Source organism: Tyto alba, unplaced genomic scaffold (assembly GCF_018691265.1).
Source record: "Tyto alba isolate M040663 unplaced genomic scaffold, T.alba_DEE_v4.0 Super-Scaffold_6, whole genome shotgun sequence".
In the NCBI taxonomy this organism is placed as follows: domain Eukaryota; kingdom Metazoa; phylum Chordata; class Aves; order Strigiformes; family Tytonidae; genus Tyto; species Tyto alba.
The window spans coordinates 16,039,132-16,057,312 of record NW_024881327.1 but is presented as its reverse complement, the minus strand read 5'-3'; the positions used below and the strand labels follow the sequence as shown (position 1 = coordinate 16,057,312).

At 39.7% G+C, this 18,181-nt stretch overlaps 1 protein-coding gene across 4 annotated transcripts in view; it reads right to left on the bottom strand.

Annotated features, from left to right (window-relative positions):
- The window catches only part of BANK1 (B cell scaffold protein with ankyrin repeats 1), a 155,178-nt gene that overhangs the window by 23,781 nt on the left and 113,216 nt on the right, over positions 1-18,181 (bottom strand). For all 4 annotated transcript variants that reach the window (XM_042808398.1, XM_042808395.1, XM_042808394.1 and 1 more), the window contains 3 exons: positions 5,353-5,449; positions 3,514-3,813; positions 470-751 (listed from right to left, as the gene is read on the bottom strand). In XM_042808398.1, the coding sequence (XP_042664332.1) occupies positions 470-751; positions 3,514-3,813; positions 5,353-5,449 (679 nt within the window). The remainder of the gene's footprint in view (positions 1-469; positions 752-3,513; positions 3,814-5,352; positions 5,450-18,181) is intronic.

Here is an 18,181-nt window from a genome sequence, read left to right as displayed (position 1 = left end):
TAGAAAAAGGATATTTGAAAGAGGAATTCTCATACAGGCATTTCTCCCTACTGTTCTCATCAGCAACAAACAAACAAACAAACAAGACTACAATGTCTCTCTTTGAATTAACTAAAAACATGTTGATAAAGAAGCTGAAAGGCAATTCAAACAGTACATTCTGTATTGCACTGTTAAAACAGACACACACAGCTAGCCCAGTGATTCTTAATTTTCCATCATATTGTCATAATTTTTGTAAAATTAAACCAAAAATGTGTTGCTATCTGAGATGCAAATTGAAAATTAACATTAGTCAGAGATGTTCTCAGCTCATTTGAAAGGTGAGAATAGGTTGACTGAATCAACCAGGTTGTCGGTTTGAAAGTAGCTGATCAAGGATCTTAGTCTTTTAAAAAATGTTACTCATCAAATAGAAAAGACACTTCTATATTCTACCAGCAAATATTTACAAAGCAGCAGCACTAACCTTGGACTATATAGGGAGTGTTCTCCTCTCTGACCGGCGAACACATGGGGCGAGGGGCAGGGGCTGGCGGCCTGTTCAGGATAAAAGACCTGCGTTCTTCCCTTTTCTCCTCCTCCTCCTCCGCCAGTATGAGCTCATACACAGATTCATCCAGTTTCGCAAAAGTGTACGGGTGTTCCTCCTCGCCATCTCCCTTCCATGTATCTTGCTCTTCTCTGTAGCATGCTGTTAGGAGCCCATCACCATGCTCTCTTTCATGTCTGTCCTCCACAAAACTCCTCTCTGAAAAAGCGAGGAATTGTGTTCCATGTATAGGGTAAAGAAAGGAGACTGGGATTTAACTTAAAGCTTTAGAGTTCTCCAAAGTAACTTGGAGACCTAATTTCACTTCTAAACTAAAGTGCTCTGATTTTCAGAGGCTTCTGCTCATTAAATCAGTAGAGTGGATGTCCCAGAGTAGTAATTCCAACTTCAGGGCTTTCTCACTATTTCACATCAGATTATCAAAAACAGAGGCTTAGCTATCAGCTCCACAATAAATAGGCTTTATTTAAAAGAAACAGAATGCCCCAGTTGCTCCCACAAGAGTGACAACAAACATGTTCTGTAACGGTTGAAGCTAAGTAGGTGGTACCTGTGGCTCTTGGCATTTTGGAAAGTTAGGCTATTGTTAGCTTCTGCAACAATGACTTAAGAATTGAAACTTATTTTAGAAAATGTTAGATTTTGTTTTCCTACATCTTCAACGTCCCACTCAGTTTTGAGGGCTTTACTAAGATGTACTTAGGACAAGGTGAAACAAAATGTAAAAAGCCCTTTACAGCATAGTTGAAATTTATGATCTCTTACAATCTATGCTAAGACTTTCAAACACACAGTCCCCCCCCCGCCCCCTCCAATTTCCCCGACTCTCTGTACTCCCTAAATTTCATATTTTTCATTGGAACTTGCTTTCCATTAGCTTTTAGATTTTATAGAATTAAAAGGAATTGATGAGTTTCCTGATACCTCAGTTTGTTTTGATTTGTCTTTAAAAACCCCACAAACTGCTACTGACACTGGTCTTCCCATAAATGTTTGTAACTTCCTCGTGCTGATTACCCGTCTCTCCTGCAAAAACAGTAGATCTGTCTGGACTTCTTGTACTCCTGCTGCCTGTACATGTGTATCTGCTGAACTGGGCTGAGGTCACTACTGGCCTTTTCAATCCTTTGGCTGCTATTTAAAGAATTGTTTTATCTGTTTATGGGTTCCAAGAAGCTAAACAATCTTTGTAAGTGGGATACATTTATAAATCGGATGTATTATTAATACATACTATCAATATCTATTCTGGCTAAGATATAAAAATGTTTTAAAACAACAAGTGGTATTAATACGCCTGCCATATTCAGTATGAAAAGTATTTTGTTTCCATGTCACTATAAAAGTTCTGTTTCTTTCTCTGTAGGATATTCTTTCTTTTAACTCCCACAGGTGGCACTCTCATGCCACTGCCAAAACAAAGACTTCAAGAAGAGGAGACTTGCCTTTTAGGCATTCCACCGCAACACCTAAAGCAAGTGGCTGACTAAAAATACGTAGCAATGACTCATTAGAGCTCCTCTTCGGAAGCAAGCATCATCCTCATCCAGAGAAATTCTGATACTCCCTCCACATTCCTCCATGACGAAACCAAGGCTAACGCGTCAGGAAAATTCATAGCAGGTTTTCAATGAACTATTCACACTGGAGCGTCGTTAGACAAACCCTGCCCTACCAGCACAGCATTCGGCACAGGACACTACGTAGCCGAGCAGCTTTCTCTGCTGGTACCCACCGACAGACAACCGGCCTTCGGCAGGGAGGGTCACGTTACTGCTTGGCGGTATAGCCACGTGAGAGCTACTCCAAGACAGGCATTTATATCGAACCTGCACTAAAAAATCCTGTTGCCAAACCTGACCCCTCATTCATGCACACATATAGCTGCAGTTGAGTATTCTGTGGGAAGCAAAACACATCTCTAACGTTAATTTTATTCTGCCCCTCTTTCTGTTAGAATCCGCATACGACTTCCTGCATACAGCTGGCTTTTTCTTTCAGAGCAGCAAACCAGATGAAAACCTACCTATAGCAGGCTATAAGGCTAGAAAGCTATTTCCATCTACTTACGTGAACTTCAAAGTGCTTGGTGATGGTAATTTAAGATTCTATTAGGTTATGCCACATTTAAAACCAGATTTAACTGTAGTAAGCAGTGGAAAAACTGAGAGGCAATTTGTGTGCACACTTCTCAGTAGTGTCCATGACAAATAAGAAAGGGTTTTTTTCCCCTGTGTGACTACTTAAGACTGGTGTGAATTCTTTTGCATACTTATTTTTCCCAATTAAAAAAAATGATAATCATCTCTTCTACAATAGATGCAAATAGTTTTTTGGGCTTCTCATCACTTGAATCAAACTACACTAAATTTTTGATTTTTACTCTAGGGCAGAAGTATTAAAAAAAAAAAAAGGCAAAAAAAAAAAGGCAAAGCATTTCATTAAAGGTCACAATTTCTCTCCTTCCAATCTGTAACACAATATAGTTTTTTCTTTCTAACTACAACATTGTCTAAAATGTAATAAAATACTGTGTCACTTCTCTTTGCATAGTCACGTTCTATTAACTCTACCTGTGAAATTACAAGCTGTATTAAATCAAGATAGTATTTAATACTTTTAAACAGTACTTAAGTCAATTTGACAAAAATACGGGCTCAATCTTCTGCTTCAAGCCTCTCGTAAATCCAACGCATCACGTATGATTTGTCAGCTCTCTGAGATGGGCAGAGTGAGGAAACCTGCAGCCAGCAGCCCATAACACAGTATTAGCTGACATACCTGGTTATGAATATCTCAATGCAGCAAAGTTCATACGCACATTCTTGCTTTGCAGAATTAGGGCTGTACTGTCTAGCTGCTGCTGGTAGAAGAAGTGATCATCCATAATCTCTACAGCAGCACCTAGTCTGCACTTGCACACATTTGTACCTAGGGTTATTTTCCTCCCAAGATCATACCTTGTGATAAACTGTGTAGATTGTCCTGTCTTAGGATGCCAGGCAGATTTCGAGGGGGAGGAGGTGGTGGCCTCTTACAGAAAAAGTAACATCTGTTCTCTTCAATATCATCAGGTACGCTGGCATACAAATTGTCAGGACTGCTGTGAAAGCTGTATGAATCCTCTTCTTGATCTTCCCGTTCTGTCTCCTCTCTGCTGTCTTCCACATCATCTTTCTCATCATCATCCACCTCAGCTTCTTGTTGGCATCTTGATCCAATTCCATATTGATCTCCTGGGTTCTGCTTGGTTTTTAATGCTAAAGAATGCATTATTTCATTTAAAATTTGCCATCTGGAAACATTTCCTGTTTCAAGGATTCCCACAGAAGCAACACAATGGCTAATAAAACTTTTATGAACTGATACGGTAGGAAAGCTGTCAAATACATACTGTGAGTGAACAGCTTTTTAAATATTTACCAGATCAAAAGTGGAAGTTTTTCTTGTACCTTGCTACTCTGATACACACCATCTTCCTGTATGCAGTGTTAAACTCTTCTAGAGTTGCTGTCAGAATGAAATCACACACACTTACCTCGCCTCCAAAATTGGTATTGCTTGACTTTCAACACAGTACCGTGCAATACTTAGTAAAATAAAGGCACAGCCCACACACCTCTATAACTTGTTTTAATACAATGGGGTCTGGGTGCTTATTTACAACTCTCTAAAATGAAATAAACATTGCCCATGGCAGACGTGGCTGTGCTCTTGTGGAAATAGAGCTCTTCTGTCTTTAGTGGCCCACGGCTCACAGAACAGGAATATAGTGGAGGGATGTGAAAGCATACATTTTTAATCACTATGTACAGCATCAAGATTTGGGTGGTCACCCTCAGTAACATAAGAGTAAACTATACAAGTCCATCAGCAGACATACAGTTAATACCAAGCCCTTGAGGTAGGTTTCCATTCTGAGTTATCCTTTGGTGATGGGGGCCTTTCACCACTGATTCAAACGGGAGGTTAGGGCATTTAGCTGGCTAACACAGCCAGCTGTGGCAATCTGTGTTCTTCTTCCATGTGTCCACCCTGAGGTGTTCCCATATACAGCGTGACAGAGACAGTGAAAATGTGTCAGGGCTAACCAGGTTTCTAGCTCACATTTTCACAGTGTCTATCCCCTACCTAGATGTGCTAAAGCAACTGGTTTAAACTTAGCAAATAAGAAACATCCTTTTCATACAGAATATGAGACAGTTGAAAAGATAAAATCATCAACAAATAGATAAGACAGAAACAAAATAAAGTTTAGCTTTACAGATCCATGATACTGTAAAACATATACAAAATATATGCCATCAGTAAATGCAAATAAGCAACCTAGTTTGCAGTTTTCGAGGGGAACGCATATGTCCACACAGATTATCAACAAGCTTGTCATCAATCTATACTTAGATGTATGAACATCAAGCTGCAAAATGTCTACTAGCTGTGCCTCCACACAGGAGTTGGCCGCACCTCTACGCAGCGTCTCCCCTTACGTGAAGGCTGCTCTCTGAGAACTTGGAGAATTCAGTGGTTTTCCAGATTCAGAGCAGAGGTCACAAATTTTCAGAATTTACCAGGGGGGGTGATTGCACTGAGGTCTGTCTTACCTAGTGAAGACTTTGTTACCACAACTGAATCCCTCACCTGCCTTCCCTCATCTACTAAGACGTCTCACCTCCCTGGAAGTTGCAGAAAGGCATGAAAATTGAAGTATTAAAATTATTTGCCCCCTCTGTTTGTCCATAATCCCACTCACTCAATACAGCACATGCTTTGTTACCAATAAAGCTAACAACATGACTTACTCATGGCTGGTTGAGTTTCTGAGCCTAACATAAGCACGTAGGTGTCATCATCTTCTGCTTCCTCCTCACAATTGGTGAAATTATCTGCTGGATTAATCTAGAAAGAAAAATAAAGGAGAACATTTGTTTTGGTGACATCATCTCCTGCCTTCACACTCTGCTCTCAATATAATATTCAACATTCTACTAAGAGAACAGTAGAGACAGTTGCATTTGCAACTATGTAGTGGTATATGTACTATAGGCAAAGGGAGTGTGTATATCCGGGCACGTATAAAGGACACAAGGTTCTGCCATGAAGTGATATCCAAGTTTGCACAGCAAGGATTGAAGCTAATTGATCTTTCACTTAGCACTGCGCTAGGATGTTCAGACAGTTCCCAACTCTGCTCCCAACTCTGCAGCACTCGTAGGTAATGAGAAAGATCAGTAACAGAAAAACTGAAAGTCTACAGGACGTTACTGAATAGCTCAGGGGTGCACAGAGTGATGAGCCATCTCTGGATGGATCATTACAAACAGTTCCTGTATCCTAGTGGTTGGTACCAAAAGCCACATTACGCTGGAAAACCAGGAACAGGACTGGAAAGCATGTTAGCAGTTCGACCTCAGTGCTCAAATGTGCCAAAGCGTTTTTGTTCCTCTAGCAAGGTGTTACATTCACAGAGTGCTATTCCAAATTAGCCTCAGGAATGTCAGAACAATCAGTTCTCTAAAATGTTGTCAACGTATTTCTTTAAGCAGAAGAGGTACAAACTTCTGCCCACCCATAGCCGTTAAGAGCAAACTTGTAACACAGCTACAGACAGTTCTGTTGTCTTAGAATATACAACACACACTTGTTAATTGCTGATTTTCAGAAACAACTGGAATTTCAAAAGGTGACAGTTTTTTTCAGGGAACCCAGGAGGACCTTGATTCCCATGTAAGTGTAATATGAAACCATCCTGCAAAGGCATGACGGAACCCTCAGTAATTATTCAGGAATTTTGATTCACAACATACTAACTCTGGGGGTTTGAATACACCGACCCCAAAGCAGGTAGGGAACCAGCATGGTCCATACATTGTCCAGTCTGCAAGACTAGTTACAAGCAGATTAGTGGACAGTGAATTCAAGAGGCAGAACTGATGAGCAGCTATACCCTTCTGCATGGCACAGAAACTGATTCCTGTGAGTTTGTGCCAGGTTCTCAAGAAGGTTGTTCTTAGTATCCTGCTTCCTCCTGGCATCCACAGCCACTGTCTCAGGGACAGAGTTCTCACTTTGTGAAAAAGGAAGAAAATTGAAGAAATAGCAGGTTTTTTTCTGGGGAATTGAGAATGCCTCCTTCCCTGCCACTCCTGTACACAGCCATCTCATGAATACCAGCCTTAAGACAGTCCAGCCATCAGAGCGTGCATCAGGTGCCTCCCTGGCCTGCTTTGCTTTGCTGCTTTAAGAACATGCCTGAATCTCCACAAAGCTATACCTGCCTCCAACAATGAAGTATTAATCTCTGTCTTCTATGCCCGTATAACGTGCACATCAGTGAGAGAATCCTCTGTTCGGCTTTAACTTCCCCATCACTTATCTGGTTGTTCTATACTTCACAGAAACAGGATGCCTATTAAAAGCCCCTAGTTAGAGCTCTTCAGAATGTTTATTTTCAAAAGATTTAGGCCTGCATGTGCCAAATGTAACTGTACAGTTGGGGAAAAAAAAAAGGTCTTCTGATACGTTCTCTGTTTCTCCTGTGCAGAGAATGTGTGCAGAAGAAATCACACAAGCAGGGCTCTAGATGTATTAAGCTCCCCCCTATTACAGTAGAGTACTACACCAAAGAACTTCTTTCAAAGTGTTCATTTTTATCTTTGCAAACAAGAAGTACACATGGATATATAGTTTGTAGAGTGAGGTCAAAAGGGTAAGGGGAAGAAACGAATAGCATTTTCTGATTTTCTTCTTTGGCATAGATATTTCTTAGCTGAAGGAAACCTGGTGACTCACAGGAAAACAATAGAATAGATATGATGAATATGCATCTTTGAAACCTCAGAAGACTGAATTTCAGTCTGCCCTGCTAGCTTACAGTGGCTCCACTGATAATGCTGAATATTAGGGAATTCAGGATGCAATTCATAAGTTTAGCCCCTGACTACACTTCCTAAAAGTCTCCTGGACCTGAGAGACACAGAAAAGGTGAATAGATGGAAACAGTCTTTAACTAAACATGTTTACACTAGAAAAAAAATCTGTATAATTCATAAACTATTGATAAAAGCCTCCTGTGACACTGGGCATGATGATATTGTGCATCTGTAAATGGTGCAGTGTCACCAAAAGCAGTAGAGAGTGTCCTTATTTAAGAATGCAAAGCAACAATGCTAAATCAGAATAATGCCATGGCTCAGCTTGCAAACCTTGCCATGATGCTCTAAATGAATGCCCATTGCTTTTAGGTCTGGAGTGTCTTTTCTATGGGCTGGGTCACGTATTTTTAATCTAATCGCACAGCCAACATGATGTTTCTGCAGTAGAATTTAGGGTGTGGTGTACAGTATGCACACAGACCTGAACTTTAAAGTCTTCTGAGTCTGTTTGGCTCTCAGTTACACTGAGATTTCTTATGGCTATCAAGCTACCATCCAAAGGAAGAACTAGCTTTATTGGAAACTGGTATTACAAATAAAGGTATTAAAAAATTGTTCTCAGAACAGAAAATTTTTTAATCGTCTCCTTATTAGTTGTCCTTTTCTTCCAGAAAATTAGTCATTAGTAAGTTGAAATTCAACTGTGTATATATGCATATCTATATATCTATCTGTATCTTCTTTACACTGAATAATTACATCCCTTGTGAGTCTAAATTCAGACTCACATCTTTATTTCATCTTATTGTACTGTTATTTCTTCTTCAAAAAGAAAAAAATGTATGCAACAGAGTCTACCACGTCTACGATGTCATTTGGGAATTCATACTTTCTCCTATGTCCTTAGTTTTTCTGGATTGCAGCAATTAGGAAAACTGCTGGAGAAAATCCTTACCAGTGCTTGCAAAATTGTCACTGATCCTTTTGACAAGACATTCTCTTTGGTTAGGGCTGAATTAAAAAAGAATTATTATTCCATGGAAGTTAGCTCCCTGCGGTGATATAGAGTAGCTCATAGAAGCACACTGGAATATTTAAATTGTTGTATGAACTAACAAAGAGTTGCTTGTTTAGGCTTAAATATCAAGTACAGCATTAAAATGCTGACATGGACTCAACAGTTTTGCATCTGTCTTGACAAATCTGTCATCCCCCCCTTGCAGACTTTGTTTTCTCAAGTCACAGCTCTGGGCTATTCAGTGTCATTGTACCTGATAGCTCACATGCCTCCTTGGCAAACTCCTTAAATCTGAACACGGCACATTATTGCAGAACCACTTACAGTGCTAAATGAAATCTATATTCTGTGGGCTTCTGCAGTGAATCTTTCCATTAGACACTGGAACTTAGACTATTTTCTTCCCTATATCTAAGTCAGACTCTGCCAGGCCTACCAGGATATACACTGCAGCATTCTCCCCAGATATCCTCTGCTTCGGCATTAAATGTTCTTGCATTCTGTGTAATAAAAGAACATTATGCATTCCTTCATCGAGACAAGGTTTTGTTTTTTTTTCTGAAAGTCAGTGCATTACTGGCTGAGGTAGGTGATCCCCTTATTTTCAGTACAAATTATCTTTCTTGTAGCCAGTATATCAAGTAGGAGAGCACAAGAAAGGCAGCTCCCTGCAGCCAGTCTCACAAAGCCCGTAATTTATAGGATTACTGAAGTCCACATCTAAATTTTAATTCTAATCTCAATTCTAATTCAATTTTCACACCTCAGTCAGTCCATCTGCCTACCAGTTTTTTTCATTAAGCATTTTTCTGGGAGAAGCAAGACTTCAAACACTAGATTAAGCTGAAGGTGCTGCCTTTCATTTTTAGGATGAAGGCTATTTAATCCTCTCCTGGACTTTAAGGCACTTCCAGCTGCCTGTTGGATAGCATTCAGGCTTGCTATCAGAAATCACAAAAATATAATCTGGTCATACTAAGGCCCGTTCTTTCAGAGCTCAGACAGATCTGGTTGCTTGATTTGTTTATGACGCTTCTACTATATATTATAAAAGAAAACCTAGTGGTCATGGACTCAATTGCTCTTATACTTTCAGTGTCTTTTCTTTCTTTTTTTTCCTCTTCAGTGCAGACCTCAATACTGCATATAGTCCTTTCTTAAAAGTAAAATCAACAGCTTTGAAAACCTGGAAGTAGATGTGAAGTGGGAACATTTCAAAACTTCATGTATCTGGGTAAGAGTATGCCCACTCATAAATCACTACACTGGATTGTGGAGTTGGAAGAAATTTGAAAAATCTATTATCTAAATTGCTAATAGGGTACTGAAAAGTACAGGAACCAGGATGACTAATCAATAGGCCTTTCCATTCTGACGATGAATTGCTGAAAACTAGCCTCATAAAAACATTCCTTATTACTTCTGATTTCTCTTGTTAGCTGCATTTTATTTTATGCCTTGCTCTTTCTCATTATGTCCTTAAGTGCCTGTGCTACACTTCTGTCTTTGACCTTAGCAACCTGATACAGTTTCTACTTCCTATGGATGTGATTCCCCTGTTTGAGGTTGTTCTCATACTACACTATCAACCTTTCCTCCACAGTGTGCTAAGTTTGCACTTAGATATGCTTTTTTTTTTTTTTTTTTAAATGTACTGCTATTTTGATGTTATTTCTCATTCTCGTCACAGGAACTGTACATAATAACATATCTTAGATTGCTCTGACCAACATTATCCTGTCTGGACATCCTCAGAGTCTTTCCCTTCTTTGTTTACAAAGAAAAGGGTCCCCTAGCTACTTCCTTCATTTTAGACATCAAAACCTTACCAATGCATTTAAAAAAACTTAATGTCTCCTGCTGTATTCCTTTCCAGGCATACACTGGTGACCTGGATCTCAGAGCACGCCTACACATCGCTGATAAACAAACACAGCACTTTTTCCTGCTTCCCCTTGATTTTGTTTCCTCTTTCATATAAATAATGTAAATTATTCCATCAGCTGTTACACAGATTAATTGTAAGTTTGGTCACATAGAACAACTGTAGCCTTATCTTAATTTCTGTATTTTTAAAGTTTCTATACAAGTAGCTAAGTTTTTTGAACACCGGCCTACTTTTCCTTATTATTTCTTTAGGCTAAAAATCCCCTCCAAATGAAATTGTGAAGAAAATTCTGCCTTCCCTGCTTGCAGACAACAATACAAATCACTCCTAATCAGCATTTAAGATTCTAGAAAAGGTAGATAGTGTAAGTAGCTTAAGCCTCAACTTATTTTTGAGAACAAGCTTTACTATGATCATTAGAAGTTCTCTACTCCAAGTAGAGAGGGATGTTTTCTCAATTCAATGGTATGAACACCAAAAGAAGATACACTGGCTTCCTTCTAAAGAAGTATGTTGGATTCTTCTAAAAAGGGTCATCCTGTTAAAAAAACCCCAAACACCAACAACCAACCAACCAACCTCAGTTTCTACACCCTCTCTAGTGCAAAGTAGAAAATCTTTTCCAGATAATATAAAAAGAAAACTACAAACCTGTTTTTCTTAAGTAACATAACTTCTCAGTAATTTCATGGCCTTTTCCATGTGACTTTCTGACCCAATGAAAACCTTATTGATCTTTTCACAAACTGCACAACCAAAACCCAAGATTACCTCTGATAAAAACCAACCCCATAGAAGAAACTTAGTTTGTCTTCTCACAAAGTCTACTTTCATGTATGCTGTAAAGATGTAGAAACAGATTAAATATCATTCAGAATACTGTAATGCGTCACAGTCTATGCCCTATGTTGGCATTTCTGATCCCAGGAGCAGAAAAATATTTTCTCAAATGATTCTATCAGTTCGTGTTTCATTACTGAATCACTTGTCAGTTTTGACCCTAACATGCTCATTTGGAAACTCAGCTCTTCTCCTTACCTAACATTAAAGCATCAACATAATATATTTCTAACCCCTACACTGTTTCCAGTGCCTTCTACACAGCCAACTCTGCATTTTAATGCTAGTTGGTTTTGGACGGTTGACACATCCACATTTCATTTAGAAAGGACTTAAATTCTGCAAAAGCAGGACTGGATTCCAACTCTCTTAAGTCCTGTCAGAATAACAATTTTAAGGTAACCTTATGGAGTACTTCAGGGTAGTTTCTGATGGACAAACATTCCTACTTCAGTGACAATGAAGACAACCCTGCCTTCCAGTAAGACACTGGGAAGAGCGTGCAGAGCCCTTCCCAAAAGAATGGGCTGTCCTTCTGGCCTACTCTATGCCATCTGCTCCCTGAAGAGAGTGGCAACAATAAAACACCACTTTCCTCTGTGGCAAGTTATTTACTTCCACAGGAGGTGAACTGTGCTAGCAAGACCAAGAGCTCTGCCCTTGAGCCCAAGCAGGGTGCTGGGAGCCTCCCAGGGGACGAAGTCCTCGCCGACGCTCTGAATTCTTCATTAACCAGAGGGCTTCAGTGCATTTCTGGCTGACGCGGATGCAGACCTCACCAGGCAAGGATTACAGAGGTGGGAAACTTGCATCTCTTAACAGACCACCATAACTATAGTTTCCTCTCACTAAGAGTGAACTTAAGCACAGAGGAAAAAGGGATGGAAACAGAGTAAGCCACCTCAGAACCTCAAGACCGAGGAAACTGTTTTTCTTAGATGGATGTTTCCTCCGTTTCCCTGTCACAGGCATACCAGACTTGCTTTCTAAAATATTGGTTCTTGCTTTCAGAGAAACCTGATTGAAACACAGTAGTTGTACTTTTCTTTCCAGCCCCAGGTCATTTGCCCATACCACTCCTCAGACCTGCCAGCACTGTCTGCTTAGGCCCTAGATGCAGCAACTGAAGCAGAAGGGACCTAAAACATACTGCCATTTGGCATCCATCTTTGCAGTTATTGCTCCTTTTGCCTCACCTTTGCTGCCATCTAGCCTATACTATACCCTTTGTCATTGGGCCTGCTATAGCTTTCCAGAATGCAAACATGAGAACTAGATATTCTCTAGGAAATATTTTCCATTTCCATGCTCAGTACTTAATGAAATGCAAGCAGATAATCTGGCAAACACTTTCTTTCATTCAGTTCCACCCATATCCCTGAGCTACAGTCTAGTGACCACCCATTCTGATTATCAAAATTTTTCAAACTCTCAAGTCTGCATTAATACTACTAATATTCACATATTCTACAATGTAAAATATTAATCAAAGTATTGGAAGTGTTTAAGTATTTATTACTCGTTTTTCCCAGGGCCCTGTATGAGCACCTGGAGAAATGACTGAAGAAGCCAGCTTCATAAAATTGATTGCATGCATGAGGACAGATCCAACATTGCTGTTCATTAGCTTTATTAATGTTAAGCGCTTTTACTACTTTATCACCTTGCTTGGTAACTCACGCTTGCAAAAAACAGATGAGAAAACATACATTTCTCTAAAGCATGAGCACAGTGAAACATTCAATACAGTGTTATAACCACAGACAAAAAACACTTGGGAATCTAACCTGGTTTTAAAGCTGGGCAGGTGGGAAGAAAGGGGATGGAGAGAAGTTTTGCTGCAGATGTTCTGCCACGAAATGTGGAAACGGAGAGCAGTTTAAAGCAGTGTGGGCTGAGTAGCCTGCGGGCTGGGTCCAGGCCTTGAATCACTTGAACTTGGCCTCCTGACCTAAGCAAGACTCGTCTCAGAGAAAGCCGAGAACAGCATATATTATCCTGCCAGTCAAAACTGCTGCCTTCTGCTTGCTCCTCATCTGTCAGAGCAAGCTGTGTGATGTGCAAAGCACTCTGCCTCCTCAAAGAGCATGGCTGAGCCACCGCTGATACATTCCATGCTGCTGCACAAGGTGGGCCCTCAGTTTCCTTCTCTGCTTCATCACGGACGAGGGCGTGTGTGTGCCCCAGTGCCTCAGCTCTACACCACATCTTTGACTCACGCTCATCTCACGCTGTGCCCAGGAGCTGCATATGCAGCATTTCTGAGCCAGAGAGATCAGCACATGCAACGCCCAGAAAGGAGTTAGAAGATCCTCCTCTGCTCTACCTGTTTACAGGAAAAGTGCAAGGGCATCAAAAGTTCCTGGGATTTTTCTTACTGATGCTGTTCAGTGCTACGTTTTCCATGATATGCTTTCAGTGTTCCATGCCTTATTGAGGCCTTGTGATATCAATATAAGATGACAGCATCCACGGAGCCATTAACATCCATTAGCCAGCTGAGTGAGAAGCAACTGACCCAAACCTGTGTGTGCCACACAGACTGCAAAAAGAACGGGTATTTAAGGCCAGTAACTATATTTTTGATTAAAGCTGCTCATTCTATGAACAAAAGGCAGTGATTGCTCCATTACTCAAAATGACTTCTTGGAGTAGCAAGAGATCATAACTTATTGCAAACCCCTCATGCCTTTCTAGGTTCTCACTCAGCTGCTTACATTGTGGCTTTTTATCAGGTGTCTGGATGTAGTAAACACAGCAGTGTTGTTGCTTCTTAAATATATGACCCCATCCCCATTATGCCCTTAACTTATATACATGTCTTTAACCCCTAACACTTGGAAGTATTCAAGATCAGGTTGGACAGGGCTTTGAGCAACATGGTCTAATGGAAGATGTTCCTGCCCATGGCAGGTGAGTTGGATTAGATGATCTTTAAAAATTCCCTTCTGACCCAAACCATTCTCTTCTTCCACCTCAACAGTACACACAATTTTCTTTCAAATACACTTCCCTATTGCATAAAACTACAGCATCATCTTTCCCAGAGCACAGATTTCTCTTTTTGGGTCATAGGTGTGTATAATTGCTTTATTTATCTGTATGGATTTCAGTTTAACTGGCCAGTTTCTGCTTTGTTCATATTAGTTAAAATGAGGAATATCTCATGATCTAATGGACAAGCATACTTATGCTCTCATTAAACTAATCCTAACAAATTAAAACAAAATAAACACATACTAAATTAGGTAGAAAACTGAGGAAGGACACAAAATGATAGTAAAAATAATATTGTGACAGTCACAATAATTTGAAAATTCCTTTTGCAGATATTTTGCCAGAAGTCCCAACAGCTATCATATTTTCTGCAATACTAAAAGATAACAAAGTGTTAGAATTCTCATGTCAATGTGCTGAAAGTATATAAAAGCACACAACTACCAAAGATAGATGACTAAATAGAATAAAAGAAATGAGACATGAAACACTCCACTGCCAAAATCTAATGATTTTGGGATCAGTCTGGAGTAAATGTACATCTGAAACAGATGATTTGCAGTATATTCAGAAACTAAGAAAATTAAAACATCAGTGAGTACACAACTTCAGGCTCATATATTTTAGTAAGAGCAAGAAAAATTGCTTTGTTTGAAAATAAGCTATTGTAATCTTAAGTAATTTCCTTCTGGGCTCTCTTACTAAACAATTTAATTTGCATGTCTGCCTTTAACTTCACTACAAGGAGATTTACTGTGCTGCGTATCAGCCAGCTAGCATCCCTGAACTGATCCCTGTTTGCAATATTATTCTGTGTAATTTCACACTTACTTTGTATGCCTATCAAACCATAGTAAACTTTTGGCAACATTTTTTTAACTCCTGCTTTTAATTGAATTTCTGGGAAAAAAGCCCTCCCTTTTGCACAAATTCACCGCCACTGAGAAACAAACAATAAACAAAAAAACAAGTAAAAGCTTAGTGTGTCAACAACTGCATACCTCTTTGTGCTTTAAACGTCCATTTATTATTATATAGCCTTCATGACTACAGATTTGAGAGAAAAACATCACTGCAGGAGAAAGAAAAAGGTACTTCTAATCACAGAACCTGATTTACTGGCATATACTTTTTTTTTTTTTTTTTTTTTTAAATCAAATCATTGCAATCTCAATTTGAAGGACTTGTTCTAACTTGCTCTTTTCTAACCATTTGTGCTGTTCTCTAACTACTGAGTATCAAGAGATTTTTCTTCTGAGCACTCAGAAATAAAATTCCTCCTCAGACTCATTTTAGCTCATTTCTCCTTTAACAATTCTTGTTACTTCACTTTTCACACACCCACACTACTTTTTGCAAGACTTTCAAATCTTGTATGGTAGTGATTCTGCTGAACAAAATATCCACTGCTGTTTGACAGGCTGCGTAATCACTGCAAACTCCACAAAAGCTCTCCCAACTCATCAACAGGTTAATTTTTCAATCTAGCAGGATAAGAATTTTTCTTGCTTTGCTTATTTTTTTTCTGGGCAAAATGATAACCATTCTCTAGAGTGTTCCTCTTTCACTTGATGACAATTACACTGTTTGAACTTTCAGTGTAGTTACTAAATTATTGCTCCCTTAGCAGACCAACCAGTAGCAGAGAAAAAAGGCAGAAGGTAAGTAACATCTAGCGTTTGTGTATGCTGTGAGATGAAGAACCCTTTCCATAAGGATTCCCTGTGGGAATGTGAACACGATTTATAAATATAGATGTACTGGGTCTCGCTGGAATGGAGTTAACTGTCTTCATAGCGGCCCCTATGGTGCTGTGTTGTAAATTTGTGACTAAAACAGTGTTGATAACACATCCATGACTTGGTTACCACTGAAGAGTGCTTGTGCAGCCTCAAGGCCTCTTCTTTACCCTCCTCTGTCCTCCTCCCAGTGAATAGGCCGAGGGGGGCACAAAGCTGGGAGAGGACACAGCCCAGTGTGTATTCCGTGACATACAACTTCATGCTAAGCAATAAAGACGGGTGGAGGAAGAAGAGGGTGGGCTTTTTGCCTTCCGCAATAGCTGTCTAGAGCCAAGCTGGGCACTGGTCTGCCTCTGACAGTGAACAATTTCCTTTGCTTCACTTGTTTTTTACCCTCTCTTTCCTTCACATACTAAACTGTATTACTCTTGATGTACACGTTTTCTTGCCGTTGCTCTTCCTATTCTCTCTCTCAGCCTACTGGAGGCAGGGCAGAGGGAACAAGTGAGCAGTTGTGTGGGTGCTTAGCTGCTGGCTATGGTCAACTCGCCACATTAGATAAGCATACCCATGTAAGAAGGGACATGTATAGCAGAACATTAATTTCTAAAGCTTTTCAGACATCAGCCACTATGCAGTGAATGCTTCATCCCATCAGTTCACGACAGTTCTCAAGAAGCTGCTGTCCAGCTCAACACTGCTCTGGCACAGCTTCATCTAGATCCCTAGCACCTCCAAAACTCACCCTGTAATGGAACAAAAATGCTATACCTACTATAGAGGTTCCTCAGCTTAAGAAAAAGAGCATTTGCAGTGCATGGCTGACAGACAGGGAATAAGACAGAATTTCAGTCCTCATACCTATTTCTGCTTTTGTTTCTCCTAGGTGGCACTTTTTTTTTTTTTTTTTTTTTTTTTTTTTTAATATCCAAAGCAAGAAAAAAAGCTCATTAGCTCTGAAGAGGAGCTCTCTGATTCTCTTAGACACCAATAATATGAACAGGTAAGAATTATGTAATGCATAATTATGGTCATCTGAAACATAATATCATCTAGTGGTGTGAAATGTTTCACGTACTGCAGGGGCACAGAAGCTAAATAATGGGTGGACAGAAATACACCTGAAAGGGTAACCAGCTAGTGGAAGAGCAACATTTGTGAAAAATTTAAGATTAACACAACTGAACAGCTTATGCTTAAAAAAGAAGAGTAAGTAATTGGCATCTAGCAAGGTTTTAGGCCCCTGAAATAATCAGTGACTCTATCTGGAAGGAAAAGGAAGAGGGTGGAGAAGGCATTGAGTAAATGCATCAAATGTGCCTACAGCCCATGAGTCTTTCAACTCCTTTCCAGTGCAACAAGGACAAACATGATCTGGCTGAGGAAAAGAACATGCAGTCTTTCAGCATGGTGTGTTTCAAAGCCTTGTGCTCCAGATTACTGAAAAGTATGTCATGGGCTGGACTCAAAGATAGTTGCATATATGCTACTGGCAGAACATCTGTGATTTATCAGTGGGCTCCAGCTCTCCAGCATCAATAAATTACTCCTCATTTTCTGCCCTGTATTCTATGTATACACTGCACAGTGCTACTCCAACATGTTAAGCAGATGCAGTATTTTGCACCAGAAGGACTACATTTTAGATGCTGACAGTCATGGTATTGCTTCTAATTTGCACTCAAAGAACAGAAATTTCTAAGCTCTCTGGTGACCTCTGATATTCAGCTCTTTCCCCCTGATCCTGCTGCATGCCCAGAAATGTTTCTTCTTTGACAGAAACCAGTGGGAGTTCTGTTCTGTCTAGCCAACATTTTTTTTTATATTGAATTAAAGGGGAGTGGGATAAAGGGCCTAAATCTGTGAAATGCCATGGTACTTCTAGAATATGTTCCACATACATGTGCTATCAATAGTCAGATTTTTCAGACACAGGTTTTTATATTCAGGTTCTTAAAATCATCTTTACATTCCTAAACAATAACTAAGATAAAGAATGAGAACAGCAGTTGAAATAGCAGTTATTATCTGTACTGCACTCAACTGTGTCAATTAAAAAGCTACTGTTCTCAGGCTGTGCATATACACACCAGCAAAAATTATCTAGTGAAACATTTCTTCTGTGGGGAAAACATTGGTACAGCATGTGGTAAAATTAGGCACATTAGGAGAAACAAAAGCAGGAAAAAGGTAAAACACAATTTTCCTTCTGAAATGTGTATCATGTAAATTACCCTCCTAGTCAATCAGATAAATAATTAGCCTCTGTAG